Here is a 22,007-nt window from a genome sequence, read left to right on the forward strand (position 1 = left end):
CAGCCCGTGGTGAGGCAGCAGGCTGTCCCCCCCAGCCCACGGAGGGGAGCGGGGGAACAGACGCCCACCTGCAGCCCGGGGGGGAGGAGGACACCCGAGCAGGGGGATGCCCCCCAAGATGGCCGGGACTCCATGGGAAAGCCCGCACTGGGGCAGTCTGTGACTGAACATCGGCCTGCAGAGAGGACCCTCGTCAGGGAAGTTTGTGAGGAACTGCAGCCCGCGGAAAGGCCTCACGTTGGAGAAGTTCGTGAAGGACTGTCTCCTGTGGGAGGGAACCCCCAGTGGAGCAGGGGAGGAGTGAGGAGTCCTCCTCCCCCTGAGGAGGAAGGAGCAGCAGAGACAGCGTGTGGTGAGGTGACCCCAGCCCCCATTCCCCGTCCTCCTGTGCTGCTGGGGGGGAGGAGGGAGAGAAAATGGGGAGTGGAGTTGAGCCGGGAAGGAGGGAGGGGCGGGGGGAAGGTGTTCTAAGGTTTGGGTTTACTTCTCATTATCCTTGTTTTGATTTGATTGGTAGTAAATTAAATTGATTTTTTTTTTCCCCCACATTGAGTCTGGTTTTTGCCAGTGACCATAAATGGTGAGTGATCCCTCCCCATCCTTGTCTCGATCCATGAACTTTTCTTTATAATATTTTCTCCTCATCCCACCAGGGGGGTGGGGATGGGGGAGTGAGTGAGCAGTCTCATGGTGCTGTGTTGCCAGCTGGGCTTAAACCACCACACTACAAGAAGACCAACTCTCAGAGCTTCATTCTGGAAGGATAAATGAAAGTGAAGGAGAGCTGAGAGCCAGAACCTATTCATAATCCACAATAAATATCTTCTGAGAATCTACCCTGGACAAACCACACTGTCAAAGGTATAACTCTTCAGCAGTACAGAAATAAAAGTGTGACTATATCCAGAGAGCTCCTTTACAGGAACAAGGCAGGCATTTCACAGACATCTCTCCTGACACTCCTTCTCCCCTGTATTTTAAAATAGGGAGCTGCACAGAGCACTTTTGTCCTTGGCTGGTGTGTCATTGCAGAAACACTGTGTCCTGCTCCCTCCACCAGGCTCTGATGATGCTATTTAAAGCTTCAGAGTGACATGACTTAGCCAAGCACACTGTGGATACCTTTATCTACTCATTTGGAGAGTAGAGATAAAATCCTGCACATGAGCCTTGAAATGTGGCTGGAAGCCACAGAGGTCACCCTAGCAGCACCCTGTCCTGCTACCAAAACCTCATCATATAAACCCAATACAGAATCCTGTACACCAGGCACAAATACGAATTGGAAGAAGGGTGGCTGGAGAGCAGCTCTTGAGAAAGGGATCTGGGGGTGCTGGTCGACAGCAGGCTCAATAGGAGTGAGCAGTGTGCCCTAGCATCCCAGAGGGCAAACCCCATCCTGGGATGCATCAAACACGGCATAACCAGCCAGTCAAAAGAGGTGATTATCCTGCTGTATTCAGTGTTGGTGTGGCCTCACCTTGAGTACTGCATGCACTTCTGGGCGCCACAACTTAAGAAGGATGTGAAGGTCCTTGAATGCATCCAGAGGAGGGCAACAAAGCTGGTGAAAGGGCTGGAAGGCATGTCCTGTGAGGAGTGGCTGAGGACTTTGGGTTTGTCTAGTTTGGAGAAAAGGAGGCTGAGGGGTGACCTCATTGCTCTCTACAGCTTCCTGAGGAGGGGAAGTGGAGAGGGAGGTGCTGATCTCTTCTCCCTGGTATCCAGTGATAAGACATGTGGGAATGGTTCAAAGCTGCACCAGGGGAGGTTTAGACTGGACATTAGGAAGCATTTCTTTACCAAGAGGGGGGTCAAACACTGGAACAGGCTTCCTAGAGAGGTGGTCGATTTCCCAAGCCTGTCAGTGTTTAAGAGGCATTTGGATAATGCCCTTAATAACATGTTTTAACTTGGTCAGCCCTGAACTGGTCAGGCAGTGGGACTAGTTGATTATTGTAGGTCCCTTCCAACTGAAATATTCTATTCTATTCTATTCTATTCTATTCTATTCTATTCTATTCTATTCTATTCTATTCTATTCTATTCTATTCCTTCTGCAATGCAAAGAGTTTTAACATTGAAATGTAATCACAGGTGGTTTTAGTAGGCTACAAATTGTATGTGCTGTACTGTTACGTACACTGAGAAACTCAATACAACTTCAGCTTCATCTTCCAACCTAACCTTCTAAAATTACTACAGCATAAAAAAAAAGAAATGCATGCATATATTGAGTAGGCTTTACTTACTTTGAGATACTTGTTACATGCTGTAAAAATAGGTTGGTCCTATTTTTATTATTGCTTTCAATATTACTTCAGTTAATAACATAGGTGCCTACAAAGAACTAGGGAATTTCTACTGTCTGTTAGTAACTGAGAAGTGAATGCTCTGGGAGAAACTCATTTGGTCTGTAAAGTATTACTGTGTTTTATGTTATTAATTCAACCTAGAGCATGGGTTACCTGCGATGAACTTAATCAAAATACGCTTTTTTTCAATGAACAAGTAAAGAATCTTAACCCTAGGGAACAAATTGGGCAGTGAGAGGGGTGCAAGAGGAGCTGGAGGATCTTTGCTACGGATGCAAGCAAAGCACTCTTCTATCTCCTCTCTGGGAACAGTGACAGAAGCCTGGGTTAGACAACCTCTCATCACAGTACATTTGGCCTAAATGGGTAAATTATGCCATCTCTGTGCATGTCTGTGCTGGATTTGGTGCAGAGCCAGTCCAAGAAAAATTACAGCTCAGGAGGCACAGATCCTCCTGCATCAGCCTGCCATGCAAAAGGATGTACTTGCTATAGCAAACCTTCCCAGAGTTTCCAGGGATCTCTATAGGTCTGCACCTTTCTTGTCTTCTTCACAGCTGGCACAAGGCTCACAGCAACACTATAGTTAAAATAAATTTTTGCTATCTCAAGAGGGAAAAATAACATTCCTGGAGCAGGATATCCTCTTTAGATGCCCTACTGCAAAACACAAAATCTTTCTTCTTGCACCGAGACCATGTAAAGCCCTTTGTCACCCATGTGGGTGCCTCCTAATTCTGCAGGTGCCGAGCTAGTGCAAGACCCAGCCAACAGCAAGGGCAGGCAGAACTGATGAATTCAAGGGCCTGCACATCCTTGCTCTTGTTTTGAGGGGGTTTAAAGCCAGCAGAGTGTTTTTCTGTTCAGCTTGTATTTCTAGTTACTACACTACTACCCACTCACACCAGGGGTGGGAAGGAGGATGGGTAGCCAAGAAGCAGTGAGGAAGCACACAGAGGAGCTTGGCGGTCAAGCAGTGGAGAACTTTATCAAGACTCTTTTGCCTTCTTGGATGATTTGATACCCATGGCCTGCGTCTCCTCTGCCTCTGTCCAAAGCTTCCCTTGGAGGTGATCTATGCCCACAGGATGCCATATGACACGTGTCTTTCTTTCTCTAAATTCTTCCCTACAATGTGCCATGGTCCCAGTCACAAACCTGGCCCACTGGCTGCTGCTTGCCTCACCACCACCTCAAAAACACAAAATACAAGCCAAGTTAATAAAATATGCTTTTAATGTGGTCTGCCCTGAACCTGTTGGACTTAAACATTTCAAACTCTTTCTCAAGGCAACTAGCACCATGCTCATTATCATCTTAGCACCTTATTCCACGTGGGACTTGTACTCCACTGTTGTAGCTGAATTGCAATGAATTGCTACAGTGAAATTCTTGGGAGAAAAGTTTCTCTTCAGTCTCTTCTTTGCTCATCTGAGATTGCCATTCGGTGGGGTTGAGCTGGAATCCTTTGAAGCCTGCTGGCTGATCATAAGGGAGCTTCAGTCTCTCGGCAGGTTAAGGGACACAAAAGCATAGTCCCTTGTCTGACGTTATTTCTTTTTCTGCCTTTTCCGTGCCACTGCTGTGTGCAAGGCCTGCATAATGAGGTCTTTGTTATTCAGGATGTTGTATTCACCCATCTGAACCAGACGGTCATATGCTTTCTCAGTGTATTGAATTGAATATGTTGAATAAGGGGAACAGCGGCCATAGAGATCAACTTTGCCATTTTCCATCTCTGATTCTGAGCGCTTCTGACCTAGGAGGAAGGGGTGACAAATCACTGCTGAGAGATGGGAGTTTACTCTGGTCAGAAGCAAGCAAACTCTTAACAGAGCAGGGAAAGAAGATGTCTCTCCACAGAGAGAGTTCATAATCTAAATTATTCTTGCGAGTTTAAAATTTTTTTTAAACAAATAATTCTTTTTCAGACTGACAGCTCAGTCCCTGGCTCAGGTGGATATTAGCTGCTTCACATGATGAGGGGAGAAAAATGATGATTATTGCTCTTACGTGGGTCTACACTGCAGTTCTGAGCTGTACCTGTGGCTCACGTAGATACATCAAAGTTACCTGCAAACTATCTTAGAGATTGAAACAGCACAGCCACGGCATCAAATCTGACCTGGTAAAAAAAGTAACTTTAGGCAACAGAGAGGTTTGATGTGTTGAAATGAGCCAACAGTGAAGTTCAAGGGTTGGCGTATTAAATATACTCCCTTTAATAGGCTGGCCATGATGTCAACCTTTTTTTAACATGTTTGATTACTTACCTGGTGCTTTGTATTTCTGAAAGGTATCATTAATCAGTGGGAAAAATAGCAGTACTGGTGCTCCTGGAGTCTCAGCACCATCAAAGAGGTAACACTCCTTCAGGTTTTTCCTGTCTTTTTCACTCAAGTCCACCCTGGGAAAAAGGATTCCCTGCTCTGAGCAGTACTTGCAGGTCTGGTCCAGAGCCTGGGTCAAAGAACAGAACAGCACTAAGACTTAAAGAGGATTTCAGGGTGCAGGATTTCTTGGAGTCCAGTAACAAAGGGTGCATTTTCCAAGCTAGCTATGTGAAAGCTCTGAAACCCCTATTGGAAATCACTACATCATTGGAGAGAAGGTTTTTGTTTTCCCTGAGTTCTTAGCACAAAACATTTGTATCGTACAAGAAAAACAAATGAGAATATGTACAGCCTATAAATGAAGTATCACACTGCAGCATTAAGCAAAAAATGCTAGTGGGTAAGGCTTCTAGTAGGAGCAATAGAGAAAGCACTTAAGTATTAAAAACTTACAGGCATACAGCTGTTGAAGAAGAAACAGAGACTGCTTCAATTCCCCTCACCTGTATCTGGGATCCTGCACTGTAATTTAAATGCAGGATGACGTCCACCTTTCTCTCTGGTTTTAAAAGTGGCATGATGCTTGTATTGATGAAAAATCCTGTATCTACCAGAGACAGGAATTCCTCTGACTGTGTCAGCTCATTGGGAAATGTGTCTAACACAGTATCTAAAAGGAAAGATTTTTCTTGCTGTAAGTGCAGTAGTGCAAAACTGGTTAGCCTGTTTTCCACTCTTACACCATGACCACAGAGCCCTAACTGGTTTCTGTCTTCAGGGAAGGGAGATTCACTGTATCCCTTCTCTTGTGCCCTCCCAACTCCAGCCACGTGCAGTTTTGACCTGCAATGGCAACATTCATGAAGGGGGTTTCTTGTGCCTCCCCACCGAGTGTGTCTTCAAACAAAGGGAAAACCACCATCAGGACCCAGTGCCCCTGCCTCAGGAGGTGTGTGCCCCCAGCAAATCATTGGCATGGAGCTCAACACCACACCATGTTACATCCCAGTGTGCCACAACTGATTGGTCTAATAGTGATTCTGCCCAAACATGGCCTTTAACCTTGGAGATAGGGTTTAATATCAAATATGGGGTTTCATTTTGTTCTGCTTTTTTATTCTCTCTCCAGGCACACAGGTCTTCTCTTACCTTTCCATCTGCAGAAGTGCTTGTTCTCCAGGTAGTCATTATGCATCTGGAAACCCTTTAGGAAGTTGTGCTCCTGGGCAACACAGGGGCGGTCGGTGAGAGCGCCGCGGAGAGCACTGCTGAGGGGGCCGGGAGGGGTGAACAGGCGAGTTCTCAGCTCGTGGGGCTTCACCGGTAAGAGGGGTTCCTCCTCTGTACAGGGAAAGGCTGTTAAATTCTACCTGCCTACAGCAAGGTCATTGCCCAAGATGTCAAGGTAAGTAATAAAAATCAGTGTTTTATTTATTTAAAAGGCCTAGGATAAAAGACTCGATGAGCACAAGTGAAAAAGAAAATAAAACCCCACTCTTACCAGCCAAATACCATTTCTTTACACAGTCCAGACTTAGATAAAAAACAAGACCCAGTATCAGGCAGCCATAAAAATCTGCACCAGACATATGCACACTTGTGGAACAGACTGAATGCAGGCTTTGGAAAAGGGTAAGTGTTGTACTTATTTGTATTACAATAGCTCCTACTTTATGTAGTCAAAATCTTTTTGCTTTATTAATCATTTACAAATCAATCTTATTATTCCTGAACATTTTACAGTGTTGAGCCCTCAGTGAGCACGTAGATCACAAGACTGGAGATTTTTAAATTACCCAATTACGTTTTGCAGTATGAGACTCTGAATCCAATTCCTTCCAGAAAGGCAATGTGGCCTTTGAAGAAACACTCCAAAAAATGCCAGATACACTGTGCACATCTCACATAGCAGAAGGGTGTGATGGTTTATCTGACATTAACTCTATCTACCAAGAAATACACAGTAAGGAAGAAGTATGATAATTTACCTATATTGTCGATTTTGTCCCGGGTCCACCTGTGCCAGAAATCTTCTGATGAATGGGATGAATTCCAGATATATAACACATTCAATGAAAATAAACTACTCCACATGCCTGTAAAAGGAAAGAGGTTTCTAACTCAAACATTCACACATCATGGATCACAAAACTGTTCTCATGAGATGAGATTCGCAAGGTTTATGCTTTTCCTTAGTTTGTTTTAAATGGATGATGTGTCATTTTTATTTGGCTGCTGGTTTTTAAACCTTATTTTGGTATCCAGTTGTTTTCTTATGGTACTTAGGGCTGGATATATATTTTAACAAATGGTGAGATTTTTGTGAATTAATATGACCTAAGGACCTTGGGTTTTCAGAAAAAACCCCAAGTATCACAAGGCTTGTATAAAAAGAAAGGATGAAAGTTTGCAATCTGAGATATTTGATGGGGAATTATATTGATAAGGGTCTAACTACAATGTGATCTTACAGCCTCTGCATTTGTAGACTTCCTTTTTTGAGAATAAGCCTGTTAGCACATCGAAGGATCAGTTTTGACCATGCATTTTTGAGCTTGAGAAAAAATTTCTTTGGTTATCCCTTAGGGCACAAATTCTCACTGTTTTTTGGTTCAGGAAGTGCAAATGTATGCACATCCAGCATAGGCTTAGGCTAAAATAGTACAGCGTCTCCCTCACTCTAAGTGAAGTGGCCAGTCGAAGAGAAGTTTGCATCTCGAACCAGTCACAAGTTGACAGCTTGTCTCTTTGTCTGGAAAACACGTATCCATGCTCTACTTCAGTCAACAGCAAAAATGCTTCTGGCTATGACTATGCTGTTTTCCCCCAAGGCTTGCCCAGACAATGTGGAAACTGGAGCCAGTGATGTGTGGCCAAAGCAGACTCTCTGGAGCTGGGGGGACCTGGCATGCCCAAACACACCCTGATGCAGTGGAGGATCAGCATGAAGGCTCATGTTAACTGTCTATAGGAAGCACACAAATTACTGACTACCTGTGAGACAGGCAAGAGGCTCTGGAGTTCACCCTTCTGGAGTAGCATGAGCAGAACTGTGGATTCCCAGGGACCTGAATTTTATTGTTGGACTGGAAGTGATACAATGTTTTTATTCAAAAGTAGCTTTAAAAGTGAAAATAACCATTTGTCTGTCATTTTGAATTTTCTTTTTTACAGTAAACTGAATCCATTATAGCAAGTATTAATTCAGCAATGAGATATTTATCCTCTGCAGTGAAACTGCCCTGTCAGTCATGCACCAGTGTTTTATCAGTGCTTAGTTTATATAGCTCATAATTAAAAAAAAAAAAACCAAACCCAAAACTTATTCCAATGTTTTTAACAGCTTACCTTCTAAGAAGCAGATCCGGGATTCAGGGACCTTCTTCATCAACCGACCCATGAAGAACTCACTGCCAAAATCCTCAGCACGAACAAAAGCTCCATATTTTTGCAATCCCACCTCATAAGGGGTGAACTCCACCCATTCTGTGAAAAGGAACACAAAGAGAACAATGTTTTACTACAGCCCCTTAGCTGTAGATTAAAATGATGTTGCTATCATGGGAATGAAAGGAGTTAAAGTAAAATAATTTCTGCATTTAAGTCTAATATTTCAGACCAATAGCAGTGAGTTATAAGCACGGTACAAATGAAAACTCATAAACACGAGAAGTCTTTGGAATATTTTTGAGTCTGTTGCATAGGCAGTCAAACTTTCACCTGACTACAAGGATATTATATGAATAGACATCAGCTGAGGTTCTGGTCTTTAAATGAGAGGGCTTTTTTTAGACTATCTATAAAGACTGTCCCATGATTTACTAGCTTAAATACAAAGACAAATGATTCTCAGAAGTCTCACAATTACCTTTGAAATCCAGAGTGCTGTAGTTGTTCTTGACATTGACTGCAGTATAGATAGGCAATGGGTTCTGACCACGATCAATGGCCCGTTGCTGATCAGAGAGTCTATGGTTGTCTTTCTGTGATTCCAGAAATACGGTTACACTGAGACGAAAATTAGCACAGGAATGTTTTCTCTGCATCTAAGCTTGTAGGGCAGAAAAATTTCTGCCTCTAATGTATAATGCGTGCTGGGCTTAAATTCTGAAATGTTCCATATTTTTCAAAATTCCTGTGAGCATACTGTTACTGAAATATCTGCAGGCATCCAATCTGATGCCAGACTATTTGACAACCCATTAGGATGAAAATGGAAGGAAATGATGAAGAGCAGAAAGCAATACTTTTGGTATAAACCAGCTTAACGTGTTATGCTGCAAGTTTATGTAAGACCTCCCACATATTTCAAAAGTCTGCAGGTCCTTTTGTTAATACCTCTCATGGGCATTGATAATGTCTGTAAATTTGCTATTTCTGAACAAAATACTTGCAGAATATATATAAAAAAAATCTTAAAATATAAGATTTTTTCAAAATGTTAATCTTGGAGTTTTCTCAGAAAAACATATCCAAAATCTCACAAGCAATAATGCTGACTTCCACAGTGGTTGGGTATCTAAAAGACTGCCACTAAATGTTTTGGAAATGTCTGTGTATTTGCTATGTGTCTCATAGCAAACTACTTCTCTCAGAACAAACAGGAAAATATCTTCAGAAATTAATTTTCAGAAAATTGCAAGCCACTGTAAACGCTGCTTTATGACATACTGTACCCCATCATGCAACAAAGATTCCAGGACAAGCCCCCAGAGATCTATAAAAGATGTTTTGCGGCCCTCTCTTTTCCGTTGACACAGCTGCTTTTTGTAATACTTCAAATACTCCAAGGAAAGGGAATTTATTTTGCATTTTGTCATATGTTTTCGAGCCTCGCTGATTTGCTTGTCGAGATCCTTTTGTGACCAGTCAGCATCTCTGTACAAGTTTGACATCGTCCTAGGAAGAGGAAATATATATTTAAGATGGAAAAAAACCACACTAAGGTTTGAAGTAGGCAATGGCTACATTTTATGTTTCTATTTTAAGTTCTTGATTTGAAATTAAGCAAAGGTTTCCCATCTTCTGTTCCCCAAGAAACTATCATGGTCCCTTTGAAGTCACAGTCATTATCCATGACAAAATGGCTTGAGAAATTTTCCATAAGCTGTCCTTAGAAAACACTTGTTTTAATGTTGTTGCACATTATGTGACTTCCTCCCATGAAAAGACTTTAATCTGTTAATTTTGGAAGAAGATCAAAAAAAGAGGACTGCTGCAAAGGTATTATAGGCAGACTGCTGCACGTCAGCCCCAGCCTACTTCAGCGCATTGGTGTCATCAGAAAGACTGCAGCCATGAGCTGCCCAGTCTTACTTACCATGTAGTACCAGACAAGCCAGTCAGGTACGTGGCACAGTCCAAGACACTGAGTTTCTTGAGCCCCCGCAGGCTGCCATACAGGGCGGTCAAAGATCTCATCCCTCCTCCCGTGGTCATGATGGCCACCACTGGGGTCTGTGCAGCACACAAACAGAAAGGGCTGGCGTCAGACAGCGGGCTGCAGCTGGCTGTGGCTCTCAGCAGAAACCTCCTGCTACACAAAGCCTGACAGCACCACACTTGCTCAGACACAGAATTCTTTCCAAATGATTTCTACTGAAATATAAGCTATCATTTATTTTATAAAGGAGAACAGGAATAAAAGTAATGATAATTTTTGCTTAGATAACTGACACTTGTCTCCGACACGTTCAACACAGATGTTTGGTAAAAAACAAATGAAAATGCATTAATTCAAACCGAAAGAGAGAGTAAGAGAGGAAAAAATCAGTTGTAAAGGCAGGAATTAAAAAGAAATCTCACAGGTCGAAGAGAGGAGGAAGGATTATCGACAAGGATAACAACCATAGGGTAATGACTGTGGAAGAAGCCATTTCTGTATAAGGAGTATCTAGCCTGGCTTGCAATGAAGGTGTATCAGGAGAGGAGTTAGTTAAACTCAGGATAGCAACTGCAAAGGACACAAACAACAGGGTAAGGTTAGAGGTATGGGGCAGTATTGGAAGTGTACAAAAGTTTAAAGATGAGAAAAGACCAGAAAAAAATTTAACTGTAAAGAAGAAGAGGTCATATTATGGTGTTATGCCCCCACTGCTAAGCACTCATTATATGTTTTGAATGTTTGCCCTACAGACCTCATGGTCCAGCAGATCCTGTTCCAGCTGCAGGACCTTCTTCAGAGCAGGAGCAACATAATTCCGCCTTTTGCAGAGAAAGTCTTGCTCCTGCATGCAGAGGTCAAACCCTAAACGCACATCCAGTTGGTCTGGGCTGGAGCAGAGATCAGGAAAAAAGAATATTCCGTTTTATTATTGGTAGACAAGCTCAGAGTTTCCAATACAAGGAAATAAACCAGATCCACAAAGTAACCACTTTTACAGGAGAAGCCTTTCCTACACTCCCAAGCAGGTATACAATGCTGCATGAAAGAATGATACAAAAAGGGACTGCTAAATTTCTAAGCATTTATCAAAAGAAAACCTAAGGAAAGACATTCCTGCAGATAATTTCTGAGACATCTGCTGTCTGGATTCTCTCATACTTTAGCCTGCACCAAGAGCTGTGAGAAAAACTTCTCACATTTGCCTTGAAGTAGGCAGCAAAGTTTACCTACTTCATGATCAACAGTACCAGGTGATCAGCTGCGCTCTTACACTTGTGTACTGTGTTAAAGTGTTAAAGAAAAGGTTACAGACTGTGCTGAGCATAATGCTGACTAGCTTAACCAGCTTGTAATATTATTTCTTCTATTTTATGCATCTTTTTTTTATTCGTGTCTCATTATGGATTATCTACACGTGTTGTTAACTTTACACATATAGTTTGCTTTCAGCTCATGTGAATTCCACATCACTTGGTCATACAACCTACTATCCTACTGTGAGTGCCTCCTCCCCAGTAAAGAGCCAAGGGTGAGATGAGTTCAGCTAAGGACGAGTTAGCCTCCAAGAGCAGCCAAGTCTCTTACCAGTCTTCTGCCTTCACATATAAATCAAATCCTTTATCCTGGAAAGCAAGAATGTGAACAATGTAAGCATGACAACCTGCTTTAGTACTCCTCCCCTGCAGCCCCAGGAGGAATTTTAGCCTGTGCTGTCCTAGCAATGTGGGTACAGATCGGGAACTCTGAATAATCCAGCAACGTATGTGAATTGGCTGCACTGGTTTATTGTCAGGGAAGTTGTTCAGTAATTCCCGGTGTTCTGTAGTGAATGTAATGTCTGAGGACAACTGCTGTTTACAGAGGAAAGTAATGATAATATATACCTTACCCACCTCTACTGACATTACCTCTCTTAGGCAGCCAGCCAGGCTGCAACCACACTACTATTCTACACAGCAGCATTTGCTCCTCCCTTTCTGTGGCTTACACCCCACAACAGTTGTGATCCTTTCATTCTGTATGGATATTTTTTTAACCATGAATCTAAAAGTGCTTTGCAAAGCGTAGTCAGCATCAGCAAAAGACTGGCGCTACCTCAGTTCGTTCAGGTGCCCCACTGGTGTGTGTTTAGCACGCGTTTAGCATGAAGTAAGATCAGGATGGAGTAACAAGATCCCCTGTATTCCCATACCCATTCAAAGAGAACAAGGCACAACCTGGCCTTATCACCTAAAGACCTACTACTGTTAGATTGTGACATTTTTTGTCTGTAGGCTTTGATCGTCAGAAAGTACCCTCGTAATCATCAGGGGAATACAGAGTTCCACGCTCAGCTTTCTCAACCTCTCCCACAAAAGAGCAGGCACTCACCTCTGCTAAGATCATGTTTTTTCCACTTGGAAGGGAATGAAGTTCCACGTTTGCAGAGCCTGTATCACACACACAGGAGTGCTGAAAAAATACAAATATATCCAAGTTTATATTGTAAGGAGCGTTAGTCTCTTTCCACAATGCAAATTAATGTTACTATTTATGGTGCATGTTACTCTACATGCCACTATTATGTTTTATAAAGTCTAGTTATAACATACAAAGGAGGGAGGTTGTTTCTTCCTTGGTAGCATAACATCCAGCGTTGGCTGCTTGTATCTGGCATAGTGAAATTTGGCAGGAGAGGAGGAGCTGAAGACCAGATCCGATCCCAGCATAATGTCTTGGGTGCCCTCGTAAGAGCCTTGCACTTTAAAGGAGAATTCTTTCTCTAAGGAAATGACACAAAAGCAGACACAGGGTAGTTTTCTCATCAAAATTGGAAACAAAGGTTCTTCCAGAGTATATCACAAGGCTGTCCTCATGTTTTGGATTCGTTGGCTATTTTTTCATTCTTACATTAAGCCAATTGCCTTCATAGTATTAGCACATCAAGATTTAAAAATAGCTGATGGAGAAATAACCTCACTTGATAAAGATTTCTTCTTTTTCTTCTTCTTCTCAACCACCTGAACTTCCAAGCTGCAGATTTTGCGAGACTGTAAGAGACACGAACAATAAAATACCTCATGGCAGGGAATTTTCCAGTCTGAGTTTCTGTTTCCTAGTCTAACCTCCTACTGATGATGATACGAATGCTATACAGGCAGTGCACTTTGTCCTGAGGAAAACATTTTCTCTCAACCATGACCTCGATTTCAGATTCTGGCTGGAACAGGAGGAGTCTCTGAGAAACTGGATGCAGCCAGGGCAAGGCTGGGGGTGCAGCATGGATGAACAGGGCTTGCAGAAGGGAGAAGGTAAGGGCAAAGTGAAAAAAAGCACTCCTAGGATGCTGACAGAGATGCAGAGGACTGATTTAAACAAAAATAATGAGGAAACAAAGCTAATACATGAGCAAATGGCATGGTCAGGAAGTCCCTGTGTAAAAAGCGCAGTTATGAATGCAGGAAATGACGTGCCCGGGACAGGAGAAACCCCACTGCTTTGGCAATACAGGAATTTGGGAGGAGTGATGTCCAAGGGAGAGTTCACTGCTGCGCCGATGTCTCAGACCTAAACCACTTCCATGCATTGCCTTTGCAACACCAGAGGGATGCTAGCATGGGGGACCTCCCTGCTGTTCCAGCTGCAGCCTCTCCACAGGTGCCATCCACGAGGATGTGTCGTGAGGCAGATGATGAAGTGGGAAATCACAGTGTTTCAGTGCTGGCTTTGCTCAGTCCAAGGGTATGTTGGCCTGATGACTGTGAGTCAAGTGAAACAAGTGTGGCAACACGACAAGAAAGATGACAAAACATAACACTCACCACTAGTACTCCATTAGTAATGATGGTTTCAGGAGGGCCTGAGCTAGGAAACAGAAAGAAAAATACATTTTTTAATAACTCAGTATAATTACAGTATAATTCATGAGACACACCCCTCTCCTGATTTTCCTCTTGCTTATTTTTAGCTGCGTATTGGATTTGAAAGAGAAGTCCCAGGAGACTTGTGATACAAGTTTCCTCACTCAACTCTGTCAAGGCACAGTTGTCATCCTACCGGCTCGTCCAGTCCTGGAGCTCAGGGAAAAAAAAAAAGGTACTGCAGGCCCAAACCATGCAGTGATTTTATGCTGAGCCCCAAGCTGAGGCTGCAGATGGTTTCACGGAATCCAGTCTGTTAAAAATTGCAGTTTGTGGGAAGATGGGACAGAAAGGGCTCTAGATCAGAAATCCGGTGCATTATTCCATGTTGTGCTTTGAAGGGAGGTTCGCCTCCCTGCTGATCTTAAAGACAAACGTGTAACAAAAGAGCAGTCCCAGTATTCTCATCTTAAATAGTATTCATTACACTGGGCAAAAAAAAGGTTTTAGGGTGTTCTCCCTGTCCGCCTGAAGTTCATGGGAGGTCATCCTGGCACGCATCAATTTGTCACACAGCTCATAGCACAGATTCCTCAGGAAACAGGGTTCATCAGCAGCATCATCAAGGAATGATGTACACTGGACAATTAGGCTAGATTATTTCATGCCTCTGAATTGCTGTTTCTTTTTGCTGCAGATTATGTTGCATTTCATGTTTACTCACATATTATCCAATGCAAATCCCACCTCTAGCTCCTCTTGTCTCTGGAAAACAAAGAAAGAAAAATGTTTTTGGCACTAGTCTACTGGCAGTTCTCATAATGCAAGTTCTTACTCTCACAATGTAGTTGTGCAAGCACTATTTGCGACTGGCAGAGCATGTAAAATAGAGGCCCCCACCGCCTCACATCTGTGTGTCTTGAGCCTCAAGGTTCTTTATTGATAGGAAGTTTCTGGATGGCTGTGATAGCAGTTTTTAACAAAGAAAGTAGTTGGCTTGCCTGCTTCTGCTGGGACACAAGGGACAGAGCCAGGCAGAGGTGCTGTCTGCCAGCCAGAGAAAGAGGGTCTGTTGAGGGGAGCAGCCAAAGCCTTCTGGTGTAAGGAGTGGAAATGGTGACATGCAAAGCAGGTGTGGAAGAGGACAACCACTTCGTTTGGCAACATGTTGAGGGCACTGGGGCAGAGGTAAATCTGACATTAAGGCCTGGTCTATGGGGTGGTGGAGAAGAGTATAATCCCTAGGAGGAAGAAAGCACAGGAGAGAGGAAAACAAAGGTGGGGACAGAAAGGGATGATGAACAGAGAAGTGAGATCACGCTGTAGGTTGCTTAGTTGCTCAAACTACCTATTGCATTAAAGACACCCAAAAGTTATTAATACAGGACAAAAAAAATTTACAAAGGCCTGAAGAGTATGAGCTCTTACTACTGTAGCTGTGCAAACGCAGTAATGAAAGGCTTGGATATGACACTTGTAACCACCCAGACAGTAATGAGCTGGGTTACAACTAGCCAAATGTTTCTATTTTACCAAGGGCTACTGGAAGTCCACACACTGCTCCTCTGGTATTTTGTAGAGAAAGAAATGGTCAAATAAGGCATTTCAAGGCAACGAACTGCAGAGTGGAGTTTGGGAGTGTGTATATAAGGTAATTAATCAACGGAATGGTGCATGACAGATGCACAAGAGACAGGGAGGGAACTGGAAAAGGAGAGGGATGGACAGAACATACTGGGAGGTGGGATGTAAGACTTTCAGAGCCTCCCTGGACATTCAAAATAGGAATATTTCTTGTTGCCAAGTGGAGTGGCATGACTTAGGCACCTTATTTAAACACCCATGCCACAGTTCATAATTAGCAACTAGTCTGGTTTGATGCTTGGTTCTTATCACAGAGTTATTACTTCCTAATTACTAGGTTAAGTAACAAGTTTTGACAAAAAGCATCATGTACTGGTGCGGACACAGTCCTCGATCCTTGATGGGGCAGACTCAGCAAAGTGACAATTTTGCAAAGACACCTGAAGTTTGTGAGCCTCTGTGGCCAATACCAAACCCTTCAGTGTGCCTACAGATCCACGTGTGAAGAGGCTTTCTCATGTCAGAGTGAAAAACAACTCCCTTTCATGTGTCTGGGCAGTCCATACACAAGAAGTAAAAAAAGATTTTGCAAATAACATTTTAGACAGAAAAGCAGACAAACACGTTCTTTCCAACCTATTCCATTTCTTATTTCAGACCTCACCTGTGAATCACACTTGAAGTGCATGAAGACTTGCTCTCCCAGGGAAAGTTTGGCTATATCGAAGTACACCGTGAAGAGGTGGTCATCTTGAGTAGCCACATCCTTATCATAGAGTGCTAGCTCCAGCACATTCTGGGAAGGGAAGGGAAGGACTTTAGAAGTGTGTCAGGTTTCATTCAAAGCAGGAGATCCTGGGGACAGCTGTTTTAGTCAGCTGTTGTGAGGAGTGGGAGGATGTAAAGAAAAAGAGCAGGAAAGGAAGGAGGCAGAGGGGAAATCAACTCCATGTAGGCATCTGCCTACAAGGAGGAATGCGAGAAAATCACAGACATCTCAAAGGTCGTATTCTACCCATGGCTGAGAGAGATACTTCTCTTTCATGGCATGGAAAATTGTCATAAAACTATGTGTTATCCTCATATCTTTCTGCATCTTTCCTTGCTTCTTGAGAAAATTACTTATGTCCCCTTTGCAAAAGGATAAAACCTGGCAGTTGCTCCCTAGGTCCTGGTTAACAGGGAAGTCCCAGCTCAGTACCTTGACCTGACTCTGGATCCTGAAGTAGAAGGTTTCATTCCAGACTGGATCTTTGCAATTCTTGATGGGTTTAGTCTGAAATTTGTCAGTTGAAGCAGTTGGCAGCCACAGGCTCACATAGCAGTCAGTCTGGCTTACTGTATGTTAAAAAACACAAACACAACTAAAATGAGGATTTGCTCTGGAAGAAAGAATAAATTGAACAACATGAAGCTTTGCTTTCAGAGAGAGACACTGTGATAATGATGACATATTTGTCCAACATAAACATTACAATTTAGGTAATAGGAATGGAGAAAAAAGAGGAGGGACACGATTCTTCTCTGAATAAATATGATTAGAGATACAATAAATGCATTAAAACCAAAGGGGTTTCTCCTCCTTCTATGTCATCAGGCAATCAGTTTAGCCCAGGATAAAATAATTCAGTACAACCACAGCACCCTATGTCTGCAAGCGTTAAGGAAACACAGCGATAACTTCTATTTTAGCCAGACAGAAAATTTTTTAAAAGCCCAAAACATAGGGGAAAAAAATGCTTCTTGATTTCTGCATAAGTAAAACTATAATCTTCTATTATATTTCAGTTGCAGGCCATCAGAAGTGAACCTACAAAATGTAACACCACCTAATGGGGTTTTATCTGTGAAAGCTGGTACACAGGGAATCAGGGTATGGTAATTTGGATTACTTAGCCTTGAGAAAGCTTTGAGTACAAGCTAAATTTGAGATAAGGCTACTCCATTTTCAGTATTTGTTCCATTATCCCAATCTGTTTGTGTGGTATTTGCTACATAAATATACTCCAGAGGAAAATACAGGAGATCTTTCCACATATCTTGCTTTCAACAGACTGCAGAGCTTTCCCTGCTCCCTTTGGTGATGCAGAGAAATATGTGCAATAGGTACAGCTGTGACCTTACAGAGTTACCTCTGCACAGAACAGGGCTGACGCAAAGAAAAGCAACATACTGTGTTCATTGCTGGAACCAGCATGCCAGTGAGAGGACTTTCTCCATCCATGGAAGAAATCTAGAAAGCACTTTTTCATGTAGCAAGACTAGCTAGTACCCCATGAAGGTTAAGGGGACCGTACAGAGCACTACAGATACTTACAGACATCTGCCTGGTGGATGTTTCTTGCTCTTATGACTCTTACAGTCAGTAAGTAACACAGAGATGATTCTATCTGTGGGGGAAAAAAAAGCCATACAAAAGACAGGAATGAATGCTAAAGGTAGATAGCATATTTAGAAGATAGAAATGATCAAGAGAGAGAAATACCCAAATATCATTTACAGGGACATAACTGCCCCTCTTGAGCTGAGCTCACCTTTGACTTTTTCTTGTGAGAAGATTTTTCTCTAGTTTTGAACCATGTAAACTCTACATGGCTGGAGTTTCTTTGCACTGTTTTGGATAAGAAGTGCAAACACAGTGTTTTACACCTGATAAGAAATTCTTGTTTGTTCCCTTTGGCTTCCCTCTTTCATATTAGCCCATGTCTCCGACATTAAGGCCTCATGCTTGACTTCTTAGTCTCTCATATTGCTGTTCTGGTCTCATGTCGGAGCCCAAACACGAGTCCATATCCCTTCTCCTTTTACCATAAAATAAACAAATAAATACCATTAATCTCCATTTCCACCTAACCTTTTATTTCTACAGTTACAGAAAGGGGGAAAAGACACAATATGTTGGAATATAAATCAGCAGGAAAATTTTGCTCCAAAAGTTCTAAAATGGAAAAGGCGCTTAGTGCAACTACAGGCCCACAGACAGATAGTGATACCTCCTGCTCACTCCATCCATACTGCAAAATGACTATAAAAAGACCATTGCCAGTCCTGAAGCGGCATTTGCATAACACTGACCTCAGCAGTCCCCCTGAGAAGGATGTGTGACACAGGTGCTGCTGGAAAGGAGAGCAGGACTTTTGCTCTAGTTGGCCTGAGCAAAACAATTTGGTATGTACTGTGTTAATAATGTGCCATGTTTGCTGTCCATAAATAGTGAAGTGTATTGATATTCATAGTCTCGATGGAATATATATGTCCATGTGATGTCTCTTATAATGTTTAACCTGAGTGTATTAATGCATGCAGCTGGGGCTAATGAATATATGTTGTTGAGATTAGGGGCAGTTAGCAAGTAGGCTAATGAAGAAACAGGTAAAATTAGCCTTCAGGTAACCAAAGCACCCCATTCTAGGAAAAGGCACCAACGACACTTGTGCTGTTCAGCTGCACAGCAGGTAACCGTGTGTGCAAATCAAGGATGTCAAACCACCGCTAAGAGTCCAAAGAGTAGCTGTGGATAAGACCATCAAAGGCACTTGCATTTGTGTCTAAAACCTAACTCCTAAGGCACAGAAATGAGGCAAGTACAGGTGGAAAGTGTTCAGTAATTACAGAGCCAGTAACTAGTGCTGCCAGTGGCTGGCTTTGGAGAAGTCACTTTCCTGGAAGGGCTCAACCCAGTTTCAGGGATCGGCTCCCCTGGAGCCACCTTCATGGCTCATGGTGATCCCAAAGAGCCAGGGAAGGACTGCAGATTGAACAAAGTGCTCATGCATGTGGATGTGCCCTGTCATAACCAGGGAGCCTTGGCTTAGCCATCACAGAGGTATAAATAACAAATGGCCCAAATCCCATCAGCGGTGTGAGTTTTGCCTAAAAACTTTGAGAGGTTTGGTTTCTTCTTCTGAACCTGCCATGATCCCTGCAGTGTAAAGAGTTGTGTTTTAGGGAGTATTTTCTCATCTTTGGGTTTTCCATTCAACTAATCAACAGAAAGGGGTGACAATTCCTTAAACTGTAAGCACAACACCTGCTGCTCAGCAGCTCAACTCAGCTCAAAACAGAACAAGGGAGAGTTCCTAATTATTACTAAGTGGCCTCAAGCTACAGAGAACAAGGTCAAAAAACTTTTTCACCACATCTGGTCCTCTCATTTCCTAGAGGAAAGATTTCATATAACATGTCTGAAGTCTCCTGGAAAACTATTAGGTTTTTGTAGAGGTAAGAAAAAGGATTAATCCAGGAAATCAGGCATTGAAAATCCACTTCAAGATTGTGCCATACTCTTCGAGGGAGTAAGTAAGTGGCACAATTTCACAGCTATTACTACCTACACTGGCAGTAAATTTGCCCTTGTGCTTTAGTAAGACATACGTAGCAGAAAGCCTATTCCAACCCATTCTTTTAAAGGTATTAGTCTTGTTAAAATAGGGTTCATTTCCCATGTGCCAAGGATAGAAAACAGCACCAGGACTTTAACGTGAAGCAAGACTGCCTAAGTGAAGTGATCAAAACGATAAGCGGGACAGTGTTTCATGGAGGAAGCTGGATGGGTTATGGTAGCTAATTAGACTGTTTGGCAGATGCCGAACTTTATCTGTTCTCACCCAGGCTCCACCCAGCAGGAAAGTCTCCTTTACAGCTTTCTTTTGAAATTCTCCTTTGCAGTACCTTTGTAACAGGAGTCGACTGCTCCCCATCAGGATTCAGCCTCATAATTCCTTCTCTTAGCCGAGTGGTTTGAGTGATCAGCTCCTGCAACAAGAAGTGCCGACATTACCCCTGGAAAAACCATCCTGTCTCTTAAAAACAATCCTCATAGGGAATTGAGAACTGCAGAACAGCAGTGGACGGGAGCCCATGGTCAGTGCTGGCCGTAGAGCCTTGGCAGGTACAGGTGTTTCCTGCTGTGCCCAGTGCCGCTGCCTGCACCGTGCTTGTCCCAGTAAGCCTGAGCAGAGGTGTAGCAGCCACCAAAAGGTCCACCCTTTGCATGACACACGGGGAGGGAAGGCAGCTCCCGGCCCTGGCTGTTAAAGGAACAGCATATCTGTCTCCCATAAACACACCCCGTCATTGATCTTACACCTTGAATCACATTTCCATACTATTTAATACTTATTCTGAAGTTGCATATATCATGTCTCTAAAATGAAGAAAGCCCCTAGATATACAAAATGCTCCCTTTGTAAATAAACTCTTACTCCCCAAGTAGTTTTCACTTCCTTCCTATGGTTTGCTATCATTTTTTAGATTTCGATAATGAGTTCTTGAGGCACTGACTTTCTTCATCACACACAGAGTCATTTATAGTCAATGGTAGGTCAAGAAAGTAGTACCACCTTTGCACTATGTGCAGCATAACCAGCTGAGATCCCAGATGCCTTGCTTTGCTCTGCACTCTTCTTACCTGAGACAAAATGCCATCTTGCTCCATTGTGGTCACTGTCACATACACGTCCAGTCTTATCTGTGGCAATGCAATTTCACATCTCCCAGCTTCCACAGACACCAATAGTTTAAATGTCTTATACACAGGTGAGCAACTGTTTTATAAACTGACTCAGAGCCCCACCTCTGCCTGATTTCTTAAACCTAGTTATTCCCCTCCCATTTTCTTATGCTAGGAAGCTGAATCCTGTGGTTGAATAAGTAGGAGAAAATACCTTTGCCTATACAGTAGGTGGAAGTATGCTGTTTGAGTCACTTTGCCCAATACTGGCCAATGGCAGGTTTATAACTAATGGTAAGAGAAGTATGGCCTTTCATGTGAGCGCTGAATTTTCCACTTAGCAAGACCTCAAAGCCTACAGAAATACATACTCTGCAATAAGATGCAGCAACAGCACATTAATTGGATTTAGGTTGTCTGTGACAGTAAGGAGATAGGATAAAACAGCTAATGAAAAAAAAGGGACAACACTATTGCGCTCAAACTAAATTGGTTCTTGCAAAAGCCAGTTTAAGGCTTTCTGTACCACACATCGCTCCAATCCCAGGTCTAGGTGTACAGAGCAGACACGCTCATATGGTGGTTTGTATCTACTCAGCCTTGGTCCAGCAGGGCTGGGTCTCTCCTCAAGTTGTATCCTTTTCCCCTTCTTTCCTATGGCTCGTTATTATTATTTTTGTTTAGACGAAGAGTCCTGAAGCAATGAGTTTCCTTCACTTAGCTCCACCCCGTGTGAATACTTCTGCACCGCTTTCCAGCTCAGACTGATTCCGGCTGTAATCTAGCTGCATTTAAGCACCTGTGTCTGACCCAACAAACCCTGCCAGTCAGAGGCAAAACTCAGCACCGACTGCACACCAGCCTCTGCACCATCCTCGGCACACTTGCGAAGCCACCGCCACAGCAAGACACCTGCACCTGCCTCCATGAGCACCCAACTGAGCCCTGCACCATCGAAACCGTCATGGGTCCCAACTCACTGGAACAGGATTAAAAAGGGCAGCCAAAAGCTGTTGTATCTTCCGCAGGTCATAACAAATTAAAATCTCTGGGGCAAGGGAATCCTTTGGCTTCCCTGCTCTCCTCGTACATTGTCTA

At 43.1% G+C, this 22,007-nt stretch overlaps 1 protein-coding gene across 1 annotated transcript; it reads right to left on the reverse strand.

Moving 5' to 3' along the window:
• Window positions 1-3,551: 3,551 nt before the first annotated feature.
• Window positions 3,552-20,981, reverse strand: LOC128139589 (cytosolic phospholipase A2 epsilon-like). Its single transcript, XM_052782186.1, has 21 exons — window positions 20,868-20,981; window positions 20,129-20,212; window positions 17,775-17,847; window positions 16,659-16,795; window positions 16,122-16,253; window positions 14,598-14,638; window positions 13,835-13,877; window positions 12,994-13,063; window positions 12,626-12,795; window positions 12,405-12,485; window positions 11,619-11,656; window positions 10,786-10,921; window positions 9,969-10,105; window positions 9,325-9,547; window positions 8,517-8,631; window positions 7,997-8,134; window positions 6,637-6,744; window positions 5,798-5,989; window positions 5,152-5,318; window positions 4,589-4,775; window positions 3,552-4,074 (listed from the first exon to the last, which is right to left on the reverse strand). The coding sequence occupies exons 1-21, from the start codon at window positions 20,892-20,894 to the stop codon at window positions 3,866-3,868; spliced, it is 2,508 nt and encodes an 835-aa protein (XP_052638146.1). The 5' UTR covers window positions 20,895-20,981; the 3' UTR covers window positions 3,552-3,865.
• Between the last annotated feature and the right edge of the window lie 1,026 nt (window positions 20,982-22,007).

Source organism: Harpia harpyja, chromosome 3, assembly GCF_026419915.1.
Source record: "Harpia harpyja isolate bHarHar1 chromosome 3, bHarHar1 primary haplotype, whole genome shotgun sequence".
Lineage (NCBI taxonomy): Eukaryota > Metazoa > Chordata > Aves > Accipitriformes > Accipitridae > Harpia > Harpia harpyja.

What these genes read in the sequence shown, in the direction of transcription:
- LOC128139589 (XM_052782186.1), bottom strand. Translation starts at nt 20,894, where the DNA reads ATGGAGCAAGATGGCATTTTGTCTCAG. An exon ending in AAGATGGCATTTTGTCTCAG is followed by an intron (nt 20,213 to 20,867) that starts GTAAGAAGAGTG and finishes TTCTTGTTGCAG; the next exon opens with GAGCTGATCACTCAAACCAC. An exon ending in AAAACATGATCTTAGCAGAG is followed by an intron (nt 11,657 to 12,404) that starts GTGAGTGCCTGC and finishes CTTGCTTTCCAG; the next exon opens with GATAAAGGATTTGATTTATA.